The following is a 20,000-nucleotide window of genomic DNA, read 5'->3' on the forward strand; positions in this document are numbered from 1 at the left end:
AGGCAAATACTCCTTTGAGGAAGAGCGCACACACAGGAAGCTGCCCATGACCCTGAGCATTTTGCTACTCTATTGCAGGGTACTTCATGCTGGGGCAGGAACTTGGAAATTAGACAAGGCACAAGCATACGATGACCTACTCCTACAAAAGATACCGCATGATATTTCTCGTCTACCAGCAAATGTGACACAAACCTCAACGACCCTCCGAAGGATGGCATACGCAGTGATGCATCACTTTGCTTGCAAAGCACCAGGCTGAGTTCATACCGGTGTTGGAAATCAATCCCACACTAGACAAAGGCAAGTATGCCACCTCCAAGCTACCCTGTCGTATCCATTCAAATGCTTCCAACAAAATTTACCATTTTTGCATCAATTTTGAAAATCATAAACTTTTTAACACATTTAAAATGTTAATTCTGCATCTGTGAACACAAACGATATCGATTTACTGCGTTATCATTCAAGTGCTTTGTGCAACAAAAGGAGGAGAATGAAAACCTGAAAAAAATTAGTTCAACGAGATGACAAATTGCAAGGCTTCAAAAAGCAGGAAGAAACATGAAGGATTAGGCCAAGAACGCCACAAATTGAACGATGAGCATCATGCTTGGTTTTGTGGGGTACGGTGTCCTTTTGAACACTATGGTCATGTTGTTAGTTTGCTTCTCTGTACAATATATTCCATGCCTTTAAAGCTTACGCTATGAATGAATGAATGATATATGAACGTACTTCGGATATGGAGTGGAATATGATACAACCAATTTACCTGCTTTCAAATAATTGCTGTACAGAAATGTGAAGTTTTATAATAAAAAATATATTATGCATTCAGTATAATATCATCTGAGCTGGCAGGATGGCCTCGAGGTCTGCACACTCGTTTCTGAGCAGTCTAGCCTGGGTTCGAAACTCGGTCCAGCTATAAACCATCATGCTAGTGTTTCACAGGCAGGGGCGAGACATCAATGTGTGTGCCGCCCCTCGGATGGACATCAACTGGTCTATCGGCATTAGTTGAAGGACATTAAAGATCCCACGGTGTCCGTCATGAAGAGTGGGTAAGTTATCGCCGGCACCATGAACCAATTCCAAATTACGTCACACTTGATCGAGCACCCTGTATCTGAGGATTATCCACCCAGGATAAATTGTAAGCCATACCCAATGAAACTGCCTCGGAAGCTGCAAGCAGGATAAACCAACAAAACCTTATACAAATATAGTTTACCTTATGATGGATATGAACAGCTTAACGATGGAATTTTTTAAAAATTGAAAGTGCATTTAAATTCCTCAAAATATTTGTGTTTTCAAAGCTCCATGATTATGAGTGCGGTTTGCAAGGTTTGCATCTTGGCGTTGTTCCAAATGACCGCCCTGCCTGCAGTGACGAGTAGTGGCTTGTGTCATGAATTCTATGAATTTGGGATTATCTTTGAGTTTGCAGTGTTGTGAGTATTATTCCTTTCGCCTACACCCCCCCCCCCCCACTTCCGTCTACCCCACACTCCAAATGCGGCTTACCTGTTGGCCAGCGTGAGCTGATGCAACAGCGAACCAACAACAGCCTACTCCAGGATAATTTACGTCAATATTTTAGATGTGTTTCAGAAATTAATGTATTTTTCATTTTGACAAATGCTTTCAATACATATCTGGGAGCAGTAATAATCAGCTACAATTTTTGCCGACTGTTAAAATTGTGTGAAATTCATTGAGTGATGAAAAATGAAGTTATCTTATCAAATTCAGATATCTTTTTTTTTGAAAAAGCTCCACAAATGAAATGCTCATATAAAAATAGATCACGTCTTTCCTCGATAAATGAGCATTCTCTCTTCATGTAGGCATTCGTTTTGTTTTTATCTCGATTAGTGAATGTTACGTACCCCTGGTCTTTGTCAATTTCCATCTTGTGGAATGAAGAGCTCAGGACTGGAACATTCTGTGGTGATTGGATGGATCGGGTTGGGTGAGGGAGAACAAACATCAGTTGACAAGACTCGGACTTCTTCGGCTGTGTGCATCATTTTCACATTTTGTGACCGACATGCCTCTAAGATGATCGAGCAATGCTTATGTCTCTTTCCTGTTTACTAAGACAAGCCAAAGGGGATTGAAGAATAAAAGTAGAAAAATAATCCTACTATATCAAATAAGGCAATTCTGTGTATGTATGTATGTACATCTGAAAAAAAAAAAATAATAATAATATATTTTTTAAAAGGCTGGCCTGATCTCCACCAAATTTGGCATACGTCTTGGTAGTAACTGGAGTCGGGTCGTGGGCAGAGATGACAAGGGAGGGGGGGGGGTGAGGACTTGCCAATGCTTCCGAAGAGAGCAGGTGTTTCAAGTTTACACAAATAAAGTCAATAAATAAATAGTTGAAAACAATTTAATTTTTTTTGGTGGGGGGGGGGGGGAGAGGAAAATTGACTATTGGAATAAAAAACCAGCCCCACTCAAAATAATTTCATGGGTTTGTGGGGGGAGTCTGGAAAGCATATTAAACTAGTGGTGCCAGGCACAACAAATCCCGCCCATTATGGGTAGGATTATAAGTGACAAATAGAATAAGGTTCACTATAAGCTTAGTTTGAAGTAAATCAGATCATTTTTGACGAAGTTATGAGCGAAAAACGATTTTGATCTTTTCGTGACCTTGACCTTTGATCCAATTGGACCCAAAAGTTAATGGGGTCGTCCAAGGTTCATTGCCCACCTGTGGATTAAATTTGATAGTGTTTGCTAAAGCCGTTTTGCCGTAAAGTTGCGAACAGACAGACAGACAAACAAACCGGACAATTACAATATCCTGCTCCCTCCCTCCGGGGGGGGGGGGGGTGGGATAAGAAATTCTAAAAATTGAGCCAAAAATTAAGAATCCACCAATTGACTGAAGTCTGGTATGTATGTTTCCCACGCTGCTTTCTGGAGCAGTAACCATTAGCACAATTCCATGTATTACAATTTCCTCGCATCATTACTATCCCGATCTGAGCTATCCTGATCAGTGTGACCACTCCTCATTTTCATAAATGCCAAGGTGAGCCAATGAAAAAAGCCAAGAATTCACAAGGTTTCGGAAAAGCGATGATAATAGAAAACCTATACACCAAGAAAACCTATAGAAAACCAAGACGCCAAGGTGAACAACGAATAGCCAAGATATTGTGAAAAAAGCCAAGGAGTGGTCACACAGATCCTGATAAAAGTACACAATGTCATTAAAGTTCACAAAAAGGTGCATTTTGTAATAAAAGTGTGATAACATATTGTTCCAAAATATTGCAAACATTATAATCCTGACATTCGCATCACAGTGCGCATCAGTTTTGGAGATGGAGGCTTTATTGATGACATTATAATGCAGCATCAATCGGCGCCTTCTTCACCATGACCCTCTCCCGTTACATATCAATATGTATATATATTGCATGGTTCTTGGAAGTATGTATTATGAAGATGATTTGTGTTCGAGTGTTTAATTATAAATATAAATATAATTTAAATAAAGACATATAAATTAAAAAAAAAAAATCCAGGTATTACCGCCATTTCCCCCAGGGGTTATTCCATCACCATTTCTGACACATTACATTAGTTATTCGTGCCTGTCATATATGTCCATTACAACATCCTTGGTATAACAAAAACACGAATTATGAGCCGAAGTATGGTAAAACGGCAAACTTGTCTTCCTATTCACGTTCAAAATGTAACATTCCATTAAAATGAATTGTTCCTTAATCATAAACTGACGATCGTAAACTGATAAGACAGACAGATGGACAGAAATGAAGCAATTGATTAACCCCGCTTTTCACTGTGCGTGCGCAGGGTAATTACAAGTCACGTACAATACAATGCCTTGCCCCAAAAAAACTAATGCCCCGTTTGTAAACAAACTTTACTGAAAACATGTTTGATGCAAAAACAATCAAATTAACCACATATATTAGCATCTAGTAGCATGTCTGTTAGCATTATGCAGTACTTGAACCCATGAAGGCATCAAATCAATTATATTCTGTGTTACAACCTGATACAGATTTTACCAAATGTGGAGTGAATTTTGTTGCAGCTCTAGAGCATGACTTGGTGGAGGTCGGTACGGAACACATTCACTGGAGAAAGATGGTACCACATGTAATATGTTCAAAACCACTTCTGCATGGTAAGAGATGGAATAGACTGCAGCTTCTTCCCTCGGCATCACAGAGTCCTGAGATGGACACCACCAATCGGGTCCTGGAACATCCTATGGGAGCTGCATAATTGTTGAACTCTGCCAATAAATACTCAAGGGCTGCAACAAAATCTCCTCCACATTTGGGAAAATCTGGATCAATCAGATAGATAGGAAATCGCTGATTCGATGTCTTCACAGTTTCAAGTACCATATGATGCTAAACAACCTCCTACCATATACTAACATTCGTATTATATGTAATCCATTTGTTTATGTTCATATCACAGAATGTTCAACTGAAAATTGCTTACAATTAGGGGTGTTCACTTTGTTCTGGCAGGACATGATAAAATAATCGACATGATAAAATTGCAAAATCCAAACCAACACAAGTGCAATTCTGTGACAGCTGAGATATTTTCATAACCACAACTTAAACCGAAATAATCTCTGGTTGCACAGCTGCTTAACCCAGCTCTACTAAAGAATGTGCTGAAGCAGGAATACCTTGTGCACGGTGCAAAATTCAGGAGACCTTTGAATTGGTTTAGGAGCATTCACAGCATAGGCTGTTGAAGAGGATTTGCAGCAGTTGGAGGGGTTGGGGGGGGGGGGGGTAAGAGAAAGAAAAATAGATCAGGAGACAAATCATCAATTGTGTAATATGCCAAATTGTGAGATCAAACTGGTTTGGATAGCATCAAGAACTTGCACAAAGATGAACAAAATCCTGAAGATTGGGGTTTATAACAGCCTAGAAATAGAAGCTATACGATAACATAATCGACTCATTGTACAAGTGGCAGAATTAGAAGTCTCGGGCAATGACGGCAAAACGAAATGTCTGTTGTACAATTAATGCCATGGGAAGGAAAAGGCAGGGTAATTAAGGAGAATCAAGGGTTTTGAGCTGGGAAGCAAAATAAATGTGACAACCCCACTTCAGTACAAAAACCCTTTCTTGTGAAATGGCCTACCGATGATCAAAACTATTTCTCAGTATTAAAACTATGGTGCATTGCCCGAAAAGGTGTCTGCTCCCACAACCCCCATCTTTCCTTCACCATTCCTAATCCCGATATATCTTGCACAATAACGATATTCCAAATACTGTATGTTGTATCTGTAAGTTCATGTAATTTATGAAAGTTGTAGTTTCAGCATTTCCCCTTCCAATACCCGAATCTTCTTCTTCTTCTTGTGTAGGGCAAGCTTGGCTGCCAGGTAGCTATCATTTTGTTGGGGCATGACTATGCCGTTGATGCTGTGCCCCTATGCCAGTATCCTGGTACTCATTTTGCCGACCTCGGAAGGAAGACAGGCTGAGTCAACCCCACCTGGTGTTAATCCAGTGGCCAACGGGGCTCAAGCTCAGGACTCTAAGATCCCAAGCCAGCCACCCCAACCACTAAGCCAACACCAAGCTTGATAATACCCGAATCAGAAGCATGCTTGACAACACCAAAAGTACTGCAGAAGTAGAACCAAGTGGTCATTGTTCGTATGTTCGACAAGGCTGCAGAAAGCAGCCTTTGCTGGAGGCATGTCAGTGCCGCAGATGCAGTTGCACCCTGAAGGAAGTTAGAGGAGGAATTTGTAATTTGTTCATAGTCCCGGCTATAGCTTGCCTGCACTTCGCAAAGGACACCGTGGGATCTTTAAGGTTCACCAACTAATGGCAGCAGATGGGACGCCTGTTTAACCTCCATCCGAGGGATGGCACACACATTGATGAACCACCTGCCTGTGAAACAATGGGATGATAGTTTATAGCTGGGTCAGGATTCAAACCCAGGATAGACAGCTCAGATGCGAGTGTGCTACCTCTTAGCCATCCTTCCAGCCACAGAACCACCAACTAAAAGGTGTGCATTTTTGACGGGAACAGACGATTATTGAAAATTGGCCAAAAATATATTTTTCTTCTTGGGGAAGGGGGTGGGGCTCAGATATAAATTTGAAATAACATTAAAATAAATGCTAATGATATTCGTATTTGGAAAATTCCATTCTATGCCAAATGCCGAGGTTTCACAATATCAGGTGTCAGATTTGCGAGAGGCCATTTCATCCTCATTGAGAGTGGCAAGCTGTGGAGTGGTCCAACAAGTGGTAAAGAGGTGGTGCACTTTCTTCTGAAATGCCAGGTCTGGGTTTGATTTTTGAACCGACTATAAGCTGCCCGATTCGTGTTTTGCAGATAGGGCATTGCATCACAGTGTGCTGAACCTCAGATGGGTGTGAAGCTCGGCATTCCGTCTGCAAACATTAGTTTATGGATATTAACGATCCCATGGTGTATTTCAACGAAGAGTAGAGAGAGTTATTAGTGGCACCATGGCCAAATTATAAACTTTCTGCTCGAATGATCTCACCAACCTGAATTTGACAAGAGTGGCAGGTGTGTCACAAACCCGTAAAACTGAGTTGAGGAAGGCTTTCATCCAACCAGACTCAAATAGGCTGGTGTAATAATGATCATGAAGCCATTTATGGTTATGGTTTAGGATCATCATCCACATTGCCACCAAGCTGTTAGTTTTACACTCATAAAGGTCACTGCTCAAATATGGCCCAGTTTATACTACCAACAAACTGCAATTCTAATCAGTGTTACTTCTGCAAAAGCTTTACCCAAAGGTGCCAAGTAATCATATTTAATATCACTATGGAATTACTGATGTTTTCTCCTGCCGAGTGAATAAGGCAAGTATGAAGATTAATTCCCCCCTCCCACTTGAGGATCTATTCCTTTGGATTCCTGTGGGTTGAGAAGCTAGCCAGATTTTCCTTGCAGAACTTTGTTCCAGGTGTCCATATCCACTCCAACTAAAAAGTAAATTGTTGCAGAGGGTGAGTGTTGAAAATTCTCATCGTGGTTGAGTATTGTGTCCCGTTCCATTTTCTTGTACAGATTCCTCCCTCTCCCCTACCCCCTCCCAACAAAACCCTCTTTTCCTGTGTATTATTATCTTCGCCACCGAAGGTGGACTGAGGTTACGTTTCTGCCCGTGTTTGTATGTTTGTCCGTCTGTTTTTCTGTGAACAGGATATCTATAGAGGTTATGGAAGGATTCAGACAAAACTTGGTGGACGGGATGGGTGTGAGGCAAGGACAAAGTAATTCGATTTTGGTGAAGATCAAAATTTGGATGTGGATACTAGAATTTTAAAAAGTAATTCTTCACCATTGAGAGATAGAGCCAAAAACTACAGGGTGGTGCAGAGCCGACTGACACATTTCAGACCGCTCTCCTGTCCAAGGGGTGGGGTTTAGGGGATGTGGCTATATGCTAAGCAAGAGAGGATTTAATGCTGTTCAAATTTTTTTTTTTTTTCAGGCACAATGGAAAGGTGGAGTGTAGTGCACAGAATTCCAGGGGTTCATTTTTATGACGAAACAAAGTCCATCATTCAGACAGCGTCGTTTGCAGCCGTAATTTTATATTCCGAGGCATGGCCAGATTCCATCATGTAACAGGATTTTGGCCTGGGTACGTAAGTTTGAAGATACTGGCACAGTGTGACAGACAGGGCTCATGGTGCTCCAATAACTGTGCGTACTGAAGAAAATGTTCAGAGAGTAAGGGAATCTTTTGAGAAACGTCCACGTCGCTCTGCTCAACAACAATCACACATCCTATGCATATTCAGGAGGAGTTTGGGACGAATCTTGCAGGATATCAAGTTCACCCCGACAAGATACAGATAGTCTAGAAGCTTTTTCCTCATGATATGGTGTCTCGAGTGGAATGTTGTAACACGATGCTCAGAATCATCAATGGAGACTCCGATGTTTTGAACCTTGTTTTGATGAGCGACGAAGTTCATTTTTATGTAACAGGTTTTGTGAATAAACAAAATATGCACTCTTGGGCACCAGTGAATCCTAGAGAATTGCAAGAACAACCACTGCATTTACCTTAAGTGAGAGTATGGCGTGGGGTGGCAACTTTTGGGGTTGTGGGACCATTTTTCTTTGAAAATAATAATAAGGAAGCTATTACAGTCAATTCTGAATGGTATGTAGCCATGCTGCAAAACTTATTACTTCTGCAGTTGGAAGCACTTGGTGTTGATCCCAACAACCTCTACTTCCAACAAGATGGAGCCACAGCACACACTGCTCGATACAGTATGGACGTGGTCCGCAATCTCTTCCATAAGGTTATTTCACGTTTTGGAGCCATCCCCTGGCCAGCATGCTCCCCTGACCTCATGGTCCCAGACTTCTTATTACAGGGATATCTCAAAGAATGTGTATTCAGGAATCATCCACACACAACACCGGAGCTGAAATGTGCAACTCAAGCTGAAATTGCTGTCATCAATCAAGATCAACATCTGTTGCGCCGAGTTTTTGATAATTTTGTGGAGCGTCAAAGACAATGCACTGCAACACCTTCCAGATGTTATCTACCATAAATCATAAAATTGCAACCTTTGAACATAAACTTCGCTTGTTTCATTTCATCCCTCTCTTGCTGTTGAAAAAATTATCGCATATCCAAATGTGTCAGTCGGCTCTGCACCACCCTGTAGAATGTGATCGCAAAACATTGTGGATGGGTTGTGTAGGTGACAAGAACAAGCCAATTCGATTTTGATTAAGGTCCGCATGCAGATCTGGCCGTTCAACGGAATACAAAACAAACTCTTCACTTGTTCTGCCTGGTGGAGGTACAGTGCCTTCAGAAAGTATTCACACCCCCTTGACTTTTGTCACATTTTGTTGCATTACAGCCCGAATTTTAAAATGGATTAAATTTAATTTTTTTGTCATCAATCTACACAAAATACCCTATAATGACAAAGTAAAAACATATTTTTAGAAATAATTACAAATTTATTGTAAACTAAACACAGAGATATCTTATTTACATAAGTATTCAGCAATGTGAGTCAATACTCCGTAGACGTGCCTTTGGCAGCGATTACAGCTTCGAGTCTTCTTGGGTGAGTCAATCAGCTTTGCACATCTGGATTTGGGGATTTTCTCCCATTCTTCCTTGCAGATTTTCTCAACCTCTGTCAAGTTGGATGGGGAGCATCAGTGAACAGCAATCCTCAAGTCTTTCCACAGATTCTCAATGGGATTCAAGTCTGAGCTTTGGCTGGGCCACTCAAGGACTTTCACATTCTTGTTCTGAAGACATTCCAGTGATGCTTTAGCTGTATGCTTGAGGTCATTGCCCTGTTGGAACATAAATCTTTGCCGCAGTCTTCGGAGTTTTGCACTCTGAAGCAGGTTCTCCTCAAGGATTTTCCTGCATCTGCCTCCATTCATTGTTCCCTATGCCTGGTGTTGGTTTAATGGTTAGGATGGTGAGCTTGGGATCCTAAGATCCTGCTCAGGTCAAATCCTGCTCAGCTGTTGAATTAATACCAGGTGGGGTTGACTCTGCCTGTCATCCTTTTGAGGTCGTCAAAATGAGTACCAGCTTGCTGGTATCCTGAGTCAGAGTGGCGACCCATCTAGGATTGTGCCCAATAGCCACGAAGACTGCTTAGGCAGCACCAGCGCTCTGCACAGAGTATGGTCCCAATGGATGGATAGATTGTTCCCTCCATCCTTTCAAGTCTCCCAGTCCCTGGCACTGAAAAGCATCCCCATAGCATGATGCTGCCACCTCCATGCTTCATGGTAGGGATGGTGTTAGATGGGTAATGAGCTGTGCACGGTATCTACCAGACGTAGGGCTTTGCATTCAGGCCAAAGAACTCAATATTCATCTTACAAGACCACATAATCTTTTGCTTCATGCTCTCAGTCTTTCACGTGCCTTTTTCCAACCACAAGGCGTGCTGTCATGTGCCTTTTTCTCAGGTGTGGCTTCCATATGGCCACTCTCCCATAAAGTATAGATTTGTGAAGTGCTGCAGAGACTGTTGTCCTTCTGGCAGGTTCTACCATCTCGGCCAAGGAACTCTAACTCTGTCAGTCACCATTTGGTTCTTGGTCACCTCCCTGACCAAGGTCCTTCTTGCCTGGTTGCTGAGTTTGGTTGGATGGCTGACTCCAGGAAGAGTCTGGATAGTTCTGTATTATTTCCCTTTCCTAATGATGGAGTTCACTGTACTCTTGGGAACTTTCAACACTCTAGAATTTTTTTTATACCCTTACCCCAGATCTATGTCTCCTCACAATTCTATGTTGGAGCTCTCTGGATAGTTCCTTGGACTTCATGGTAGAGTTTCTGCTCTGACATGCACTGTCAACTGTGGAACCTTATATAGAAGGGTGTGTTTTTCTAAATCATTTGAATTGGCCACAGGTGGACTCCAACCAAATTGTCGAGACATTTCATAGATGATCAAAGGAAATTGGATGCACCTGAGCTCAATCTGGAGTGTCAGCAAAGGGGTTGAATACTTATTGACGCAAGACATTTCAGCTTTTCATTTTAAATTATTTTGTTAATATTTCTAAAAAAAAAAAATCCCACTTTGACATTATTGGGAATTATGTGTCGATCAGTGACAATTTTTTTTTCCCATTTAATCCATTATAAATTCAGGTTGTAACACAACAAAATATGAAAAAGTCTGGGGGTGTGAATACTTTCTGAAGGCACTGTATGCGTTCTACCAATTTTTTGATGACGTCATTGGTCATGTGGTTTGGCAGCCATATTGTTTTTTTTTTAAACCTTCTCTAAAATGGCTGAACAGATCGAGGCGAAACTTTACACAGATGACCGCTTATTCATGAGGAACAAAAGTTTCACACATACGACATCACAGGTCACATGGATTGGCAGCCATATTTGATTTACCCGAAACAAATTTAAAAAAATCTCCAGAAAAGCTGGACATATCGAGGGGAAACTTCACAAAAATGTTCCCCAAGGCAAGTGTGTCCATGGTTGTTAAATAATTGATAAGTCACATGGTTTGGCAGCCATATTGGACTGATAAAAATAATAAATAATGTTTTCTCTGGAACCGCTTAATCAATCGAAGTGAAAATTCACAATTATGATCTTGTAGTGATGCAGAATACATGTTTTAATTTTCAACTTGATCGAACACATGGTCTGGCAGCCAGAATTGTTTAATTTTTTTTGATCTGGCGTTTTTTTTTTGAATTACGATTACTTGGCTGTGCCTGGATGGGTTTGGGGATAGAGGAGTAGCAGCTGAAATGCAAATCCTATCCAGGTCCCTCCTGCTGACTTCATCTTTGCTTTTTGCTTGTTTGAGTTCCTTCTGATTACTCCAATGCAGGATTGTACCTATTTGATCTTCTATTTGATTTTAATTTAATTTAATCCCATTCTGAATTCAATTGAATAATAATAAAAAAAACGTCATGGGTCAGTTGTCCGATCAAAGCAGGGCTGCATCAAAGTGGGATACCTTGGTACCCGGTCATCACTGCCAGCAATTATAAAGTGGCAGTTCTACTTATGTCTCATCAATTACGGAACACATCAGTGCAAAAACGCCACACAAAACAAGTCCTGGCGACAGTCTGAAATCTCTGATTGCTATTTTTCTTGTTGTTGCTTTGTGTTGCGTCTCACTCCAATTTTTCGACTCGATGGAATGAACATGTCTTAAAGCAATCAAAACGCAATGAGCAATATATTTTAACAGGTTTATATTTTTACTCAGTTTTTGTATTAATCAGCAAATCTGGTGAGGTCGATTTGGAAAATTATCCCCTTCCTTCATCACTGTACATTTAAAGAAAACGTATGTGCGCCTTGTGCTGTGAAAACACTCACGTGGAGTTGGGATGACATCGGGCTGGAACTTAAGGGAAGCAATTCGATGGGGCACCAGTGCAATGGGCTGAAATTAATAACAACGTTATATTAACACAACAACAAAGGATGTTTCTTTAAACAAAGACACTGCCCTACATTGCAACAGACAAGCAGAAAGGGAAACTAAACTTTGAAAATTTTAAAATTACAAATCAAATTGTGATTTTAATTTTCATATCACATGCCATGATCAAATACACCATTAAACAGTTATAGCAATCTCAAAATAATCTCCCATTAACTTTTGCAGCCAAAAGCCAGGGCCCTATGATTGGCTGCAAATAGCACGTGCCATTCTGACAGCCAATCATGAACCCACAATGGCAAGAAATTGCTGACCCTTCTGAAATTAGTCGGACATTTGTCACGTGTGGATTTTGGCTCCATGGTTTTGACATTTTGATTTATAAGTGAAAGAAAAAAATTATGATGATGAGCTGATGTAGTAATTGTTATTATTATTATTATTCAAGTTTAGCTTCCTTTTAACAAGAACACATGATAAATGGTGGGCGACGTTAATTAGGCCAAAAGACATCTGGTTTGGAAGATCAACATGTGGTGATTAGCAAACCTCAATTTCCTCATCATCCGGGTAAGAAAAATGACGTGGCATGGGTGACTTCATCTGATCCAGAAGCTCCACAGCTAGTACGCGGGTCAAAGGTTGCTGAATAAATGCGTCCTGATAAACAACCACAAAATCACAACAGGTGATCGAAAGACAAAGGTCATTTCAACACAGCTAGTTGTGCATCAGGTGAGTGTGTGTTGTGAGTATGTTCTAAGGAAGCAAATGTTTGTGCAATATTTTGTGGTGTGAGCCATATACACATTCCATCACCAATATTTTTCCCCTTCATCAGCAGTATGGTCAGTAAGGTTCCATTGAGGAGCTATAAATATACTTTGCAAGGAATAAAGTAGAATCACCAAAAGCTTGGTGCCCGCCGATTATATATTATTATTTAATATGCAGCCTGTGGCTGCTGGTTGCATCATTACTGGGAGCGTGGCTGTGACACTGATGCATTCCCCTTCCCCCCAGTAAGCTGGTACTCATTTTGCCAACCTCAGAAGGATGGCAGGCTGAGTCGACTCGCCTGATGTTATCTAACAGCACCACAGGAGTTCAAACTCAAGACCCAAAGATCTAAAGCCACCCACTTTAACCGTTAAGCCAACACCAGGTTTGGTGCCCACCTACAAAGCATTAGCATATTTGGACAATAACAACTCATAAGTTGAACACTGCATCCTTGATTATCACCATACGGTTCCCTTGAAGGAAAATAACACTCATATAAATTGAGCACACGACCTTAAACCTCCATTGAGCCTCCAAATTTAAAATAACTTCCTTTCACCCCATTCCTAACAGCAAAACCTTCTGCTTCTGCCTACCTGAAGCATCTTCTCAGCTGTAGGACGCTTTTTGGGGTTCTTGATCAGTGCATGCTTCACAAAATTGTGAAAAATTGGGTTCCTGTTGGAAGGCATGATAAAGTGTCAGAACCACATTAAGATGGAATGTTGGAAGTGCTGATTTATTTCAAAGTAAACATTGCTCAAAGTCTTGCACATAGGGTGCAATGAAGTTCTGTTCAGAGTCAAATTTTCGGATTCAAGTACCACTGAGCACATTATGAGATGCTGTGCCACCTGCTGCAGAATACTGACAAGACCAGGTATGTCTTTGGGTCAGTTGGCCAAGCCTTGTATAGTTTTGATTTCACATGCACATAATTGGAGTCTTCAAAGTATTAACATAATCATTTGAGTCAGGACAATATGAAGAAACAAACACAGACAGACAATACCAAAAGGCATGGTAGACATTTGTACCACCCCCACTCATCACTTCACCAGTAGGTGACATTCTGGGACAATACCTGAATCAGGTGCCATGTGGTACATTTCAAAAATGGCGACCAACGAGACAGTGACTTATCGTCCAAGACCAGACTCGGTGGCATAATTGTTAGAACGTCCGCTCGGAGTCTGGGAGGTCAGTGGTGCGAAGCTGACACTGGCCGAGGTGTACAAAAGACTTTTAATGGTACGTGCTGCTTCCTTGCTCAAGGCCCAGCATTTAAAAAGGATGGAGAATGGACAAACAAGCATAGGTTGGCAACCATTGTGTAGGTCTCATGGCCTCCTCTTGCATTGAAGTTCCTCATAAGGGAACTCATAGTAGAAGAGAGATCAATTAATAAATAAATAAATAAATAAAATCACAAGGCATATACAACGTTGCATTTATAGGGGGTGGGACTGTAGTTAATTTAAGGCTCAAGACACCATTTGTATACGCATAGTCCTAGGACTTTTTCAATTGTATCAAGGACACATGTTAGGGATAGATTTTCTGGCGTACGACCTACAAGAATGAAGGGCTTGCTTTTTCAATCTGTTAAGGGCATAGGTCTATTTAACCCACGTTCTGGTCTGTTCTTGTATATGGCAGCTTGGCTGCCAGGGTAGCTATCATTTATTTGAAGTGTGACTGTGCCACTGATGCTGTGCCCCTCCACCAGAACAATGGTACTCATTGTGATAAGCTGAGTCAACTCCACCTCATGTTAATTCAGCAACCAACGGGGTTCAAACTCAGGACCCTAAGATCCTAAGCCAGCCACCCTAACCACTAAGCCAACACGAGGCTTCGCCCATGTTAAGGGCATGGGTCTATTTAGATGTTGAGAGGTGGAGGACATCTTTTCCAGTGTCCACATGTTCTCTCGTGTCAAACTGGGTGTGTGGGGCATGGTGATACAGCATTTTTTTCTCTCACCCTCAAAGTTGGAAGGCCCTCCTCCCAGATGTCCATCAACTTGTGGGAGATGGGCATCCGACTGTTCCATGTCCGAAATTGGTGGAACGTCCGAGTCTGTGATCGGTCTGCTGTGCTTGGGACATGGAGAACCCCTGGGTCATGGTTGGTGAACCCCTGAGCAGAGAGAACCCCCCCCCTCCGTGGCCAGTGATTGGTTAGCCTCAGGAAATGTGGGTGGGGGCAGGGAGAGTAGAAGCATGGCTGCTTAAGGGAGGTGTTGTGATTGGTGAAGTGCGATCAGTTAGTGAGGAGAGGGGAATGACTGCAAAAAGTGTGTGCTTGCCTCTGCCCCACTCTCTACATGTCACCTATTTGATGCATGCTGGGAGCAATTCCCAGAAAGCATCAAATCATTGTCTGGTTCAAAACAGTGCAGTGAGTAAACAGGATTATTGTCTCGTGATAAAAGTATCAGACATTGTTTAAAGTAACTCGATATCTGGCTGAAAGACCATTTACCTGTTGCCAGCTTTTATTGGTACAAATAATCTTACGTCAAGTTTGAATTACAAAATCAATGCTTGTCAATTAAAGTGCACATTCATTGATGAGTTCCTGCACGATATTCCCGTTATGGACATAGTCATCCTTGGGGAACCATAACATGTGCAGTTCCTGGTGTTGCTATTAAAGGAAATCAAATGAAAGCAGAAGAGGTCTGCTGTTAACACACACACACTCCCAAACTCAGCCTATTCTCAAAGACTTCACAATATTTTGACTCCATCACTGCAGGTAGAGGTTCTCAAAAAGTCAACAACAATATTGCAAAGTACATTTTTATTTCGAAAAAAAACAAAACAAGTCCCCCTTAAGCCAAACAACACAGCACTGATAACATACCATTTCTGTTTTTCTTTCAACTTTGGAGGCAAGAAATTGCTTTTCGACATCAGCAACAGAGCCCTTGAGACAAAAACAGATATAAAAAGCACTCGAAAACCATACTTTCTATAATTTGTGAAGTATTTATATAAACAAAAGTCCGGTATACAAATCATTACGAAGCATTCATAAACTCGTATCACGCAAGAAGCATACAGACCAAGTTCCAAAATATTCGGAATGACATCCAGATATTAGAGAGGGATTGTGTGGTTGGGGGGATGGGAGGAGAGTTAACCAGGAACAAAATACACCTGATAAGAGGAAGAATAAAGGACATACAAAACGGGAGTTTAATATAAAATAAAATAAAAACTATGGGAGAAGGGATGGATTTGTGGAGAGAAAGGTGTTTTGGGCAGCCAAAGGGGGACACAGGCAGGAGGGAAGTGTCAAAACCCCTAACATTTTTGCATATTCATTTTGGTAATGGCCCTGAAGTCAAGAAATAATGCACAGTTTGGAACTTTTTGAGCAATGTGATGCAAAGCAGAGTACAAGTAAAGCTTGATTATCCAGCACCTTACCAACTGGCATGCTTTAGTAACTGGAATTGAAAACAGATTTTTTTTTTTTTTACATGTACGGTATAATATATACAAATATACAAATATATATATATATATATATATATAGATATATATAGATATATATATATATATATATATATATATATATATATATATATATATATATATATATATATATATATCTCCTATATAAATGGCAGTCCTGTCTGTCCATCTGTTTTTTGTAACGAATAAGCTCCTAGACCAGTGAACCGATCTTGATGAAACTTTACACATATATAGAACTCACATTCAGCTCCAGGATGCGCTAAGTGGCTCTCCATAAAAATGAAAAAAATATAAAAAAAGATATATATATATTTATAAATAAAATTTCTATTATAAAAAAAAATGGCTTTCGAATAGTGTGCCGGCGTATTAATCATAACAAAAGGCTTCATGGTTAAAAACGCTGGGGTTTTTTGAAATACAAAATGTTCGTATTCGTTGAATTTTTAAACATACACATTCTCCTCCTGTTATTTGAATTCTCGAACTGCACGCGCACAGCAACAGCTAACTGCTGATCGATCTGCTCATGAATGAGCCAGGCAAGCGGAGTCAGCTGCAGAGAGAGAGAGAGAGAGAGAGAGAGAGAGAGAGAGAGAGAGAGAGAGAGAGAGAGAGAGAGAGAGAGAGAGAGAGAGAGAGAGAGAGAGAGAGAGAGAGAGAGAGAGAGAGAGTCATCTTACTGCTGATATATCTGCTCATGAACGAGCCAGGCAAGCAGAGTCGGCTGCAGAGAGAGAGCGTCGCCTAACTGCAAATAGAGCGTCACACCGACGGGCGAGAGAAGCACAAAACTCATGTTCCAGCTTTCTAGGTCTGGGTTTTGGCAGGACATCAAGGACAGTTTCCACTGCTGCTAGAAACATTGAGTGGCTCAAGGCTGCCTTCAACTCTGACCTATCTGAGGATTATGGCAGCATAAAGCCTTCCTTCCATAAATCTGAGGAATAAAAGAAGCCTTCCTAATTTTCTCCATACAACGAATGCCTCAGTCTAACTAGCGTGAGGAAAATAGGGCAAATGTCCCGGGTATTACCGGGTACTTCAGCTAGTATATACAAATATATACAATAATATATATATATATATATTCAAATATATACAATAATAAATATATACAAATATATACAATAATAAATATATACATATATATACATATATATATATATATATATATATATATATATATATATATACACAATAATAAATTAAAACAAATAAATATATACATACAATATATATATATATATATATATATATATATATATATATATATATATATATATATATATATATATATATATATATATATATATATATATATAAAATATATACAAATAAAAAGAGGCTCATGATCACACTGTATTTTCATAGTGGCATAATGAAATATAGTTTCATCCACCCATTATGGCATTAAATAAACCTTCGACAAGCAAAGTTGAAAAATGGAAGAGACTGGTTTTGACTTTGAATGAGAAGATCGACATTTACAAGAGACTGCAGAGGGGGGGAAATAGGAACGTGCTTATGAACGTCAACATAAATAAATAAATAAATAAATAAACGTTCTGCATACAACTCTTGACTATCCGGCAAAAGGCACGAACCAGCACCTCTGAAGTTGGACAGGTGCCAGATAACAAAGCTTTACCTGTATATGCATTTGTATGCAAGGTGTGCATCGTTGGTCTAGCCACAGAAGGGCATTAGCTGAATAAATTGTGCCAATTCTCCAACCCTCTTGGGCAGGCCACATTTGCTTTTGGTGCTAAGTTGAAATAAACACGGCAAATATGGAAGCTTCCTCATGCAGAGCAGACTATGCAGTAAATAATGCAAGTCACATAGCCATAACCAACAGATTGTTTTCATTTGGTCTGCAAGGCTTGTCGGTCCAACAACTCTTAAAAACTCATAAATACAGACATTTAAAAAAAATTGGGGCACTCCATTCATTTGTAGCGATTTAAAAGCTACTCGAATGTGTTTTTTTTATTAATTTTATACAGAAATCCTTTTGCAAAATTCACAAAAAGATTGATATACGATAAGATGCAAAGAAGGAAATGGTCAACATTTCATGCAGGTGAAAAATACAGCAATACATTTCCTGGAGATTCAAAGTTAAAGGAGGTAAAATGAAAACGTGTCATTCACCAAGAAAGAAAATTTGTCACACCGTGAATAGTGAGAGTTACATTCACCTACCAGGTAGAGCCATGTGATCGCAAGAAAACAATATCATGGACTTGCAGAGTACCCGCCCTAGAGGAAAATCTTGCTCCAAGCATGCAACGCGTTCTTCTGAAACATACCTTAATTTGGGCGGTGTATAGGCAACTGACAGCTGCTTCAATCGCTCCCAAAATGAAAATTAAAATTAACCCGGGTTACGTGCATGAAGCAAAAACATACCTACTGCTTACAATTCAAAACAGCTCACTGCACTGTAAAGGGTGGGGACTGGTAATACCTCTCTCCCATCTGGAGTGGCACTAAACAATACACATTTACATCGAGAACTTGCATGACCCCACCGTCCCCAAGGCCACTGGAAAAGATAAAAACACCGCATACATTAATTGGGGTCATGCTGATCCTATGGAACAAGACTGGATGTAATTGGCCCAGAACTGTAGGAGTAGCGTGACAAACAAACACACACTGGTCTGTAAATTAGACAAAGGATGTGCCTTGATGGAATCAATTATAAAAATTACCCCCGTGTGGGGGTGACGGTCATCTCTATAATGTTTCTTACTATCATAATCAATGAACCGTTGCCAGATATCTCCTAAAATGACAGACTAGATAGGTTTTGAAAATGGCGACTTTCACAACTTTCGTGACCTCGTGACCTCGACCCTGACCTCGAATCCAGGAAAAAAAATACCGTTGGGTATCACTCATCGACCTCTACCCACATACCAAATTTCATCAAGATCAGAAGTAAAAAGTTTTCTTTGTACCGGGAGGTGTTTTTGGCCATCTTCCAGGTTACGTGGTGGCTAAACGGGACGGAAATTCAAAAATCTGTCCAGTTAGATACAAGATAATATTTTTTACCATCATAATCATAAACAGTTGCCGAATATCTTGTAGAATGGCAGACTAGATAGGTTTTGAAAATGGCGATTTTTATAACTTACGTGACCTCGTAACCTCGTCCCTGACCTTGAACCCGGACAAAAGTTATATCGTTGTGCAACACTCATCGACCTCTACCCACATACTAAGTTTCATCAAGATCGGAAAGAAAAATTGTTGACGGATGAACGGACGGATGGACGGACGGACATTTGGTCCGCTATATAAGGTCATCTCGGTAGAGATGATCTAAAAAGGAAAACCAAATCCAATTTAAAAAGAAGAATAAAACCTATTCTTGCTCATGAAGGTTAGTGTCAATCTGCATTGTCAGACAGGTAAAATGAATGATATAAATCAACAGGATGTTGATAGAGGTATACTAACCGCAGGGGGAATCCAGAAGAAGCTGATATCAACCCTTCATCTAATAAAATAAAATAAAAAAACTGAGAATGATGAGACTTAATGATGAAATGTCTCCTTCAAAAAGATTTCACACAAAGCACCTACCTATAAGCAATAACCGCATCGAATTTTCAAAATGATTTCTGTTGAGAGAGCCAAGTGTCTTACATTTATGGGTCCCTGATGCGTTTAACAACCAATAAGGGATCTGAATGGCCAAAAATGGCTGA

General features: G+C 40.3%; 1 protein-coding gene across 3 annotated transcripts in view; it reads right to left on the reverse strand.

The window, feature by feature from the left end:
• Positions 1–20,000, reverse strand: part of LOC147027839 (mitogen-activated protein kinase kinase kinase kinase 5-like) — a 180,226-nt gene that overhangs the window by 41,869 nt on the left and 118,357 nt on the right. For all 3 annotated transcript variants that reach the window (XM_085877497.1, XM_085877496.1, XM_085877499.1), the window contains 6 exons: positions 15,656–15,718; positions 13,381–13,462; positions 12,551–12,661; positions 11,935–12,001; positions 4,712–4,773; positions 1,899–1,954 (listed from right to left, as the gene is read on the reverse strand). In XM_085877497.1, the coding sequence (XP_085733623.1) occupies positions 1,899–1,954; positions 4,712–4,773; positions 11,935–12,001; positions 12,551–12,661; positions 13,381–13,462; positions 15,656–15,718 (441 nt within the window). The remainder of the gene's footprint in view (positions 1–1,898; positions 1,955–4,711; positions 4,774–11,934; positions 12,002–12,550; positions 12,662–13,380; positions 13,463–15,655; positions 15,719–20,000) is intronic.

This window comes from Eptatretus burgeri, chromosome 4 (genome assembly GCF_056783735.1).
Source record: "Eptatretus burgeri isolate ZD-2024b chromosome 4, Ebu_testis_v1, whole genome shotgun sequence".
NCBI lineage: Eukaryota > Metazoa > Chordata > Myxini > Myxiniformes > Myxinidae > Eptatretus > Eptatretus burgeri.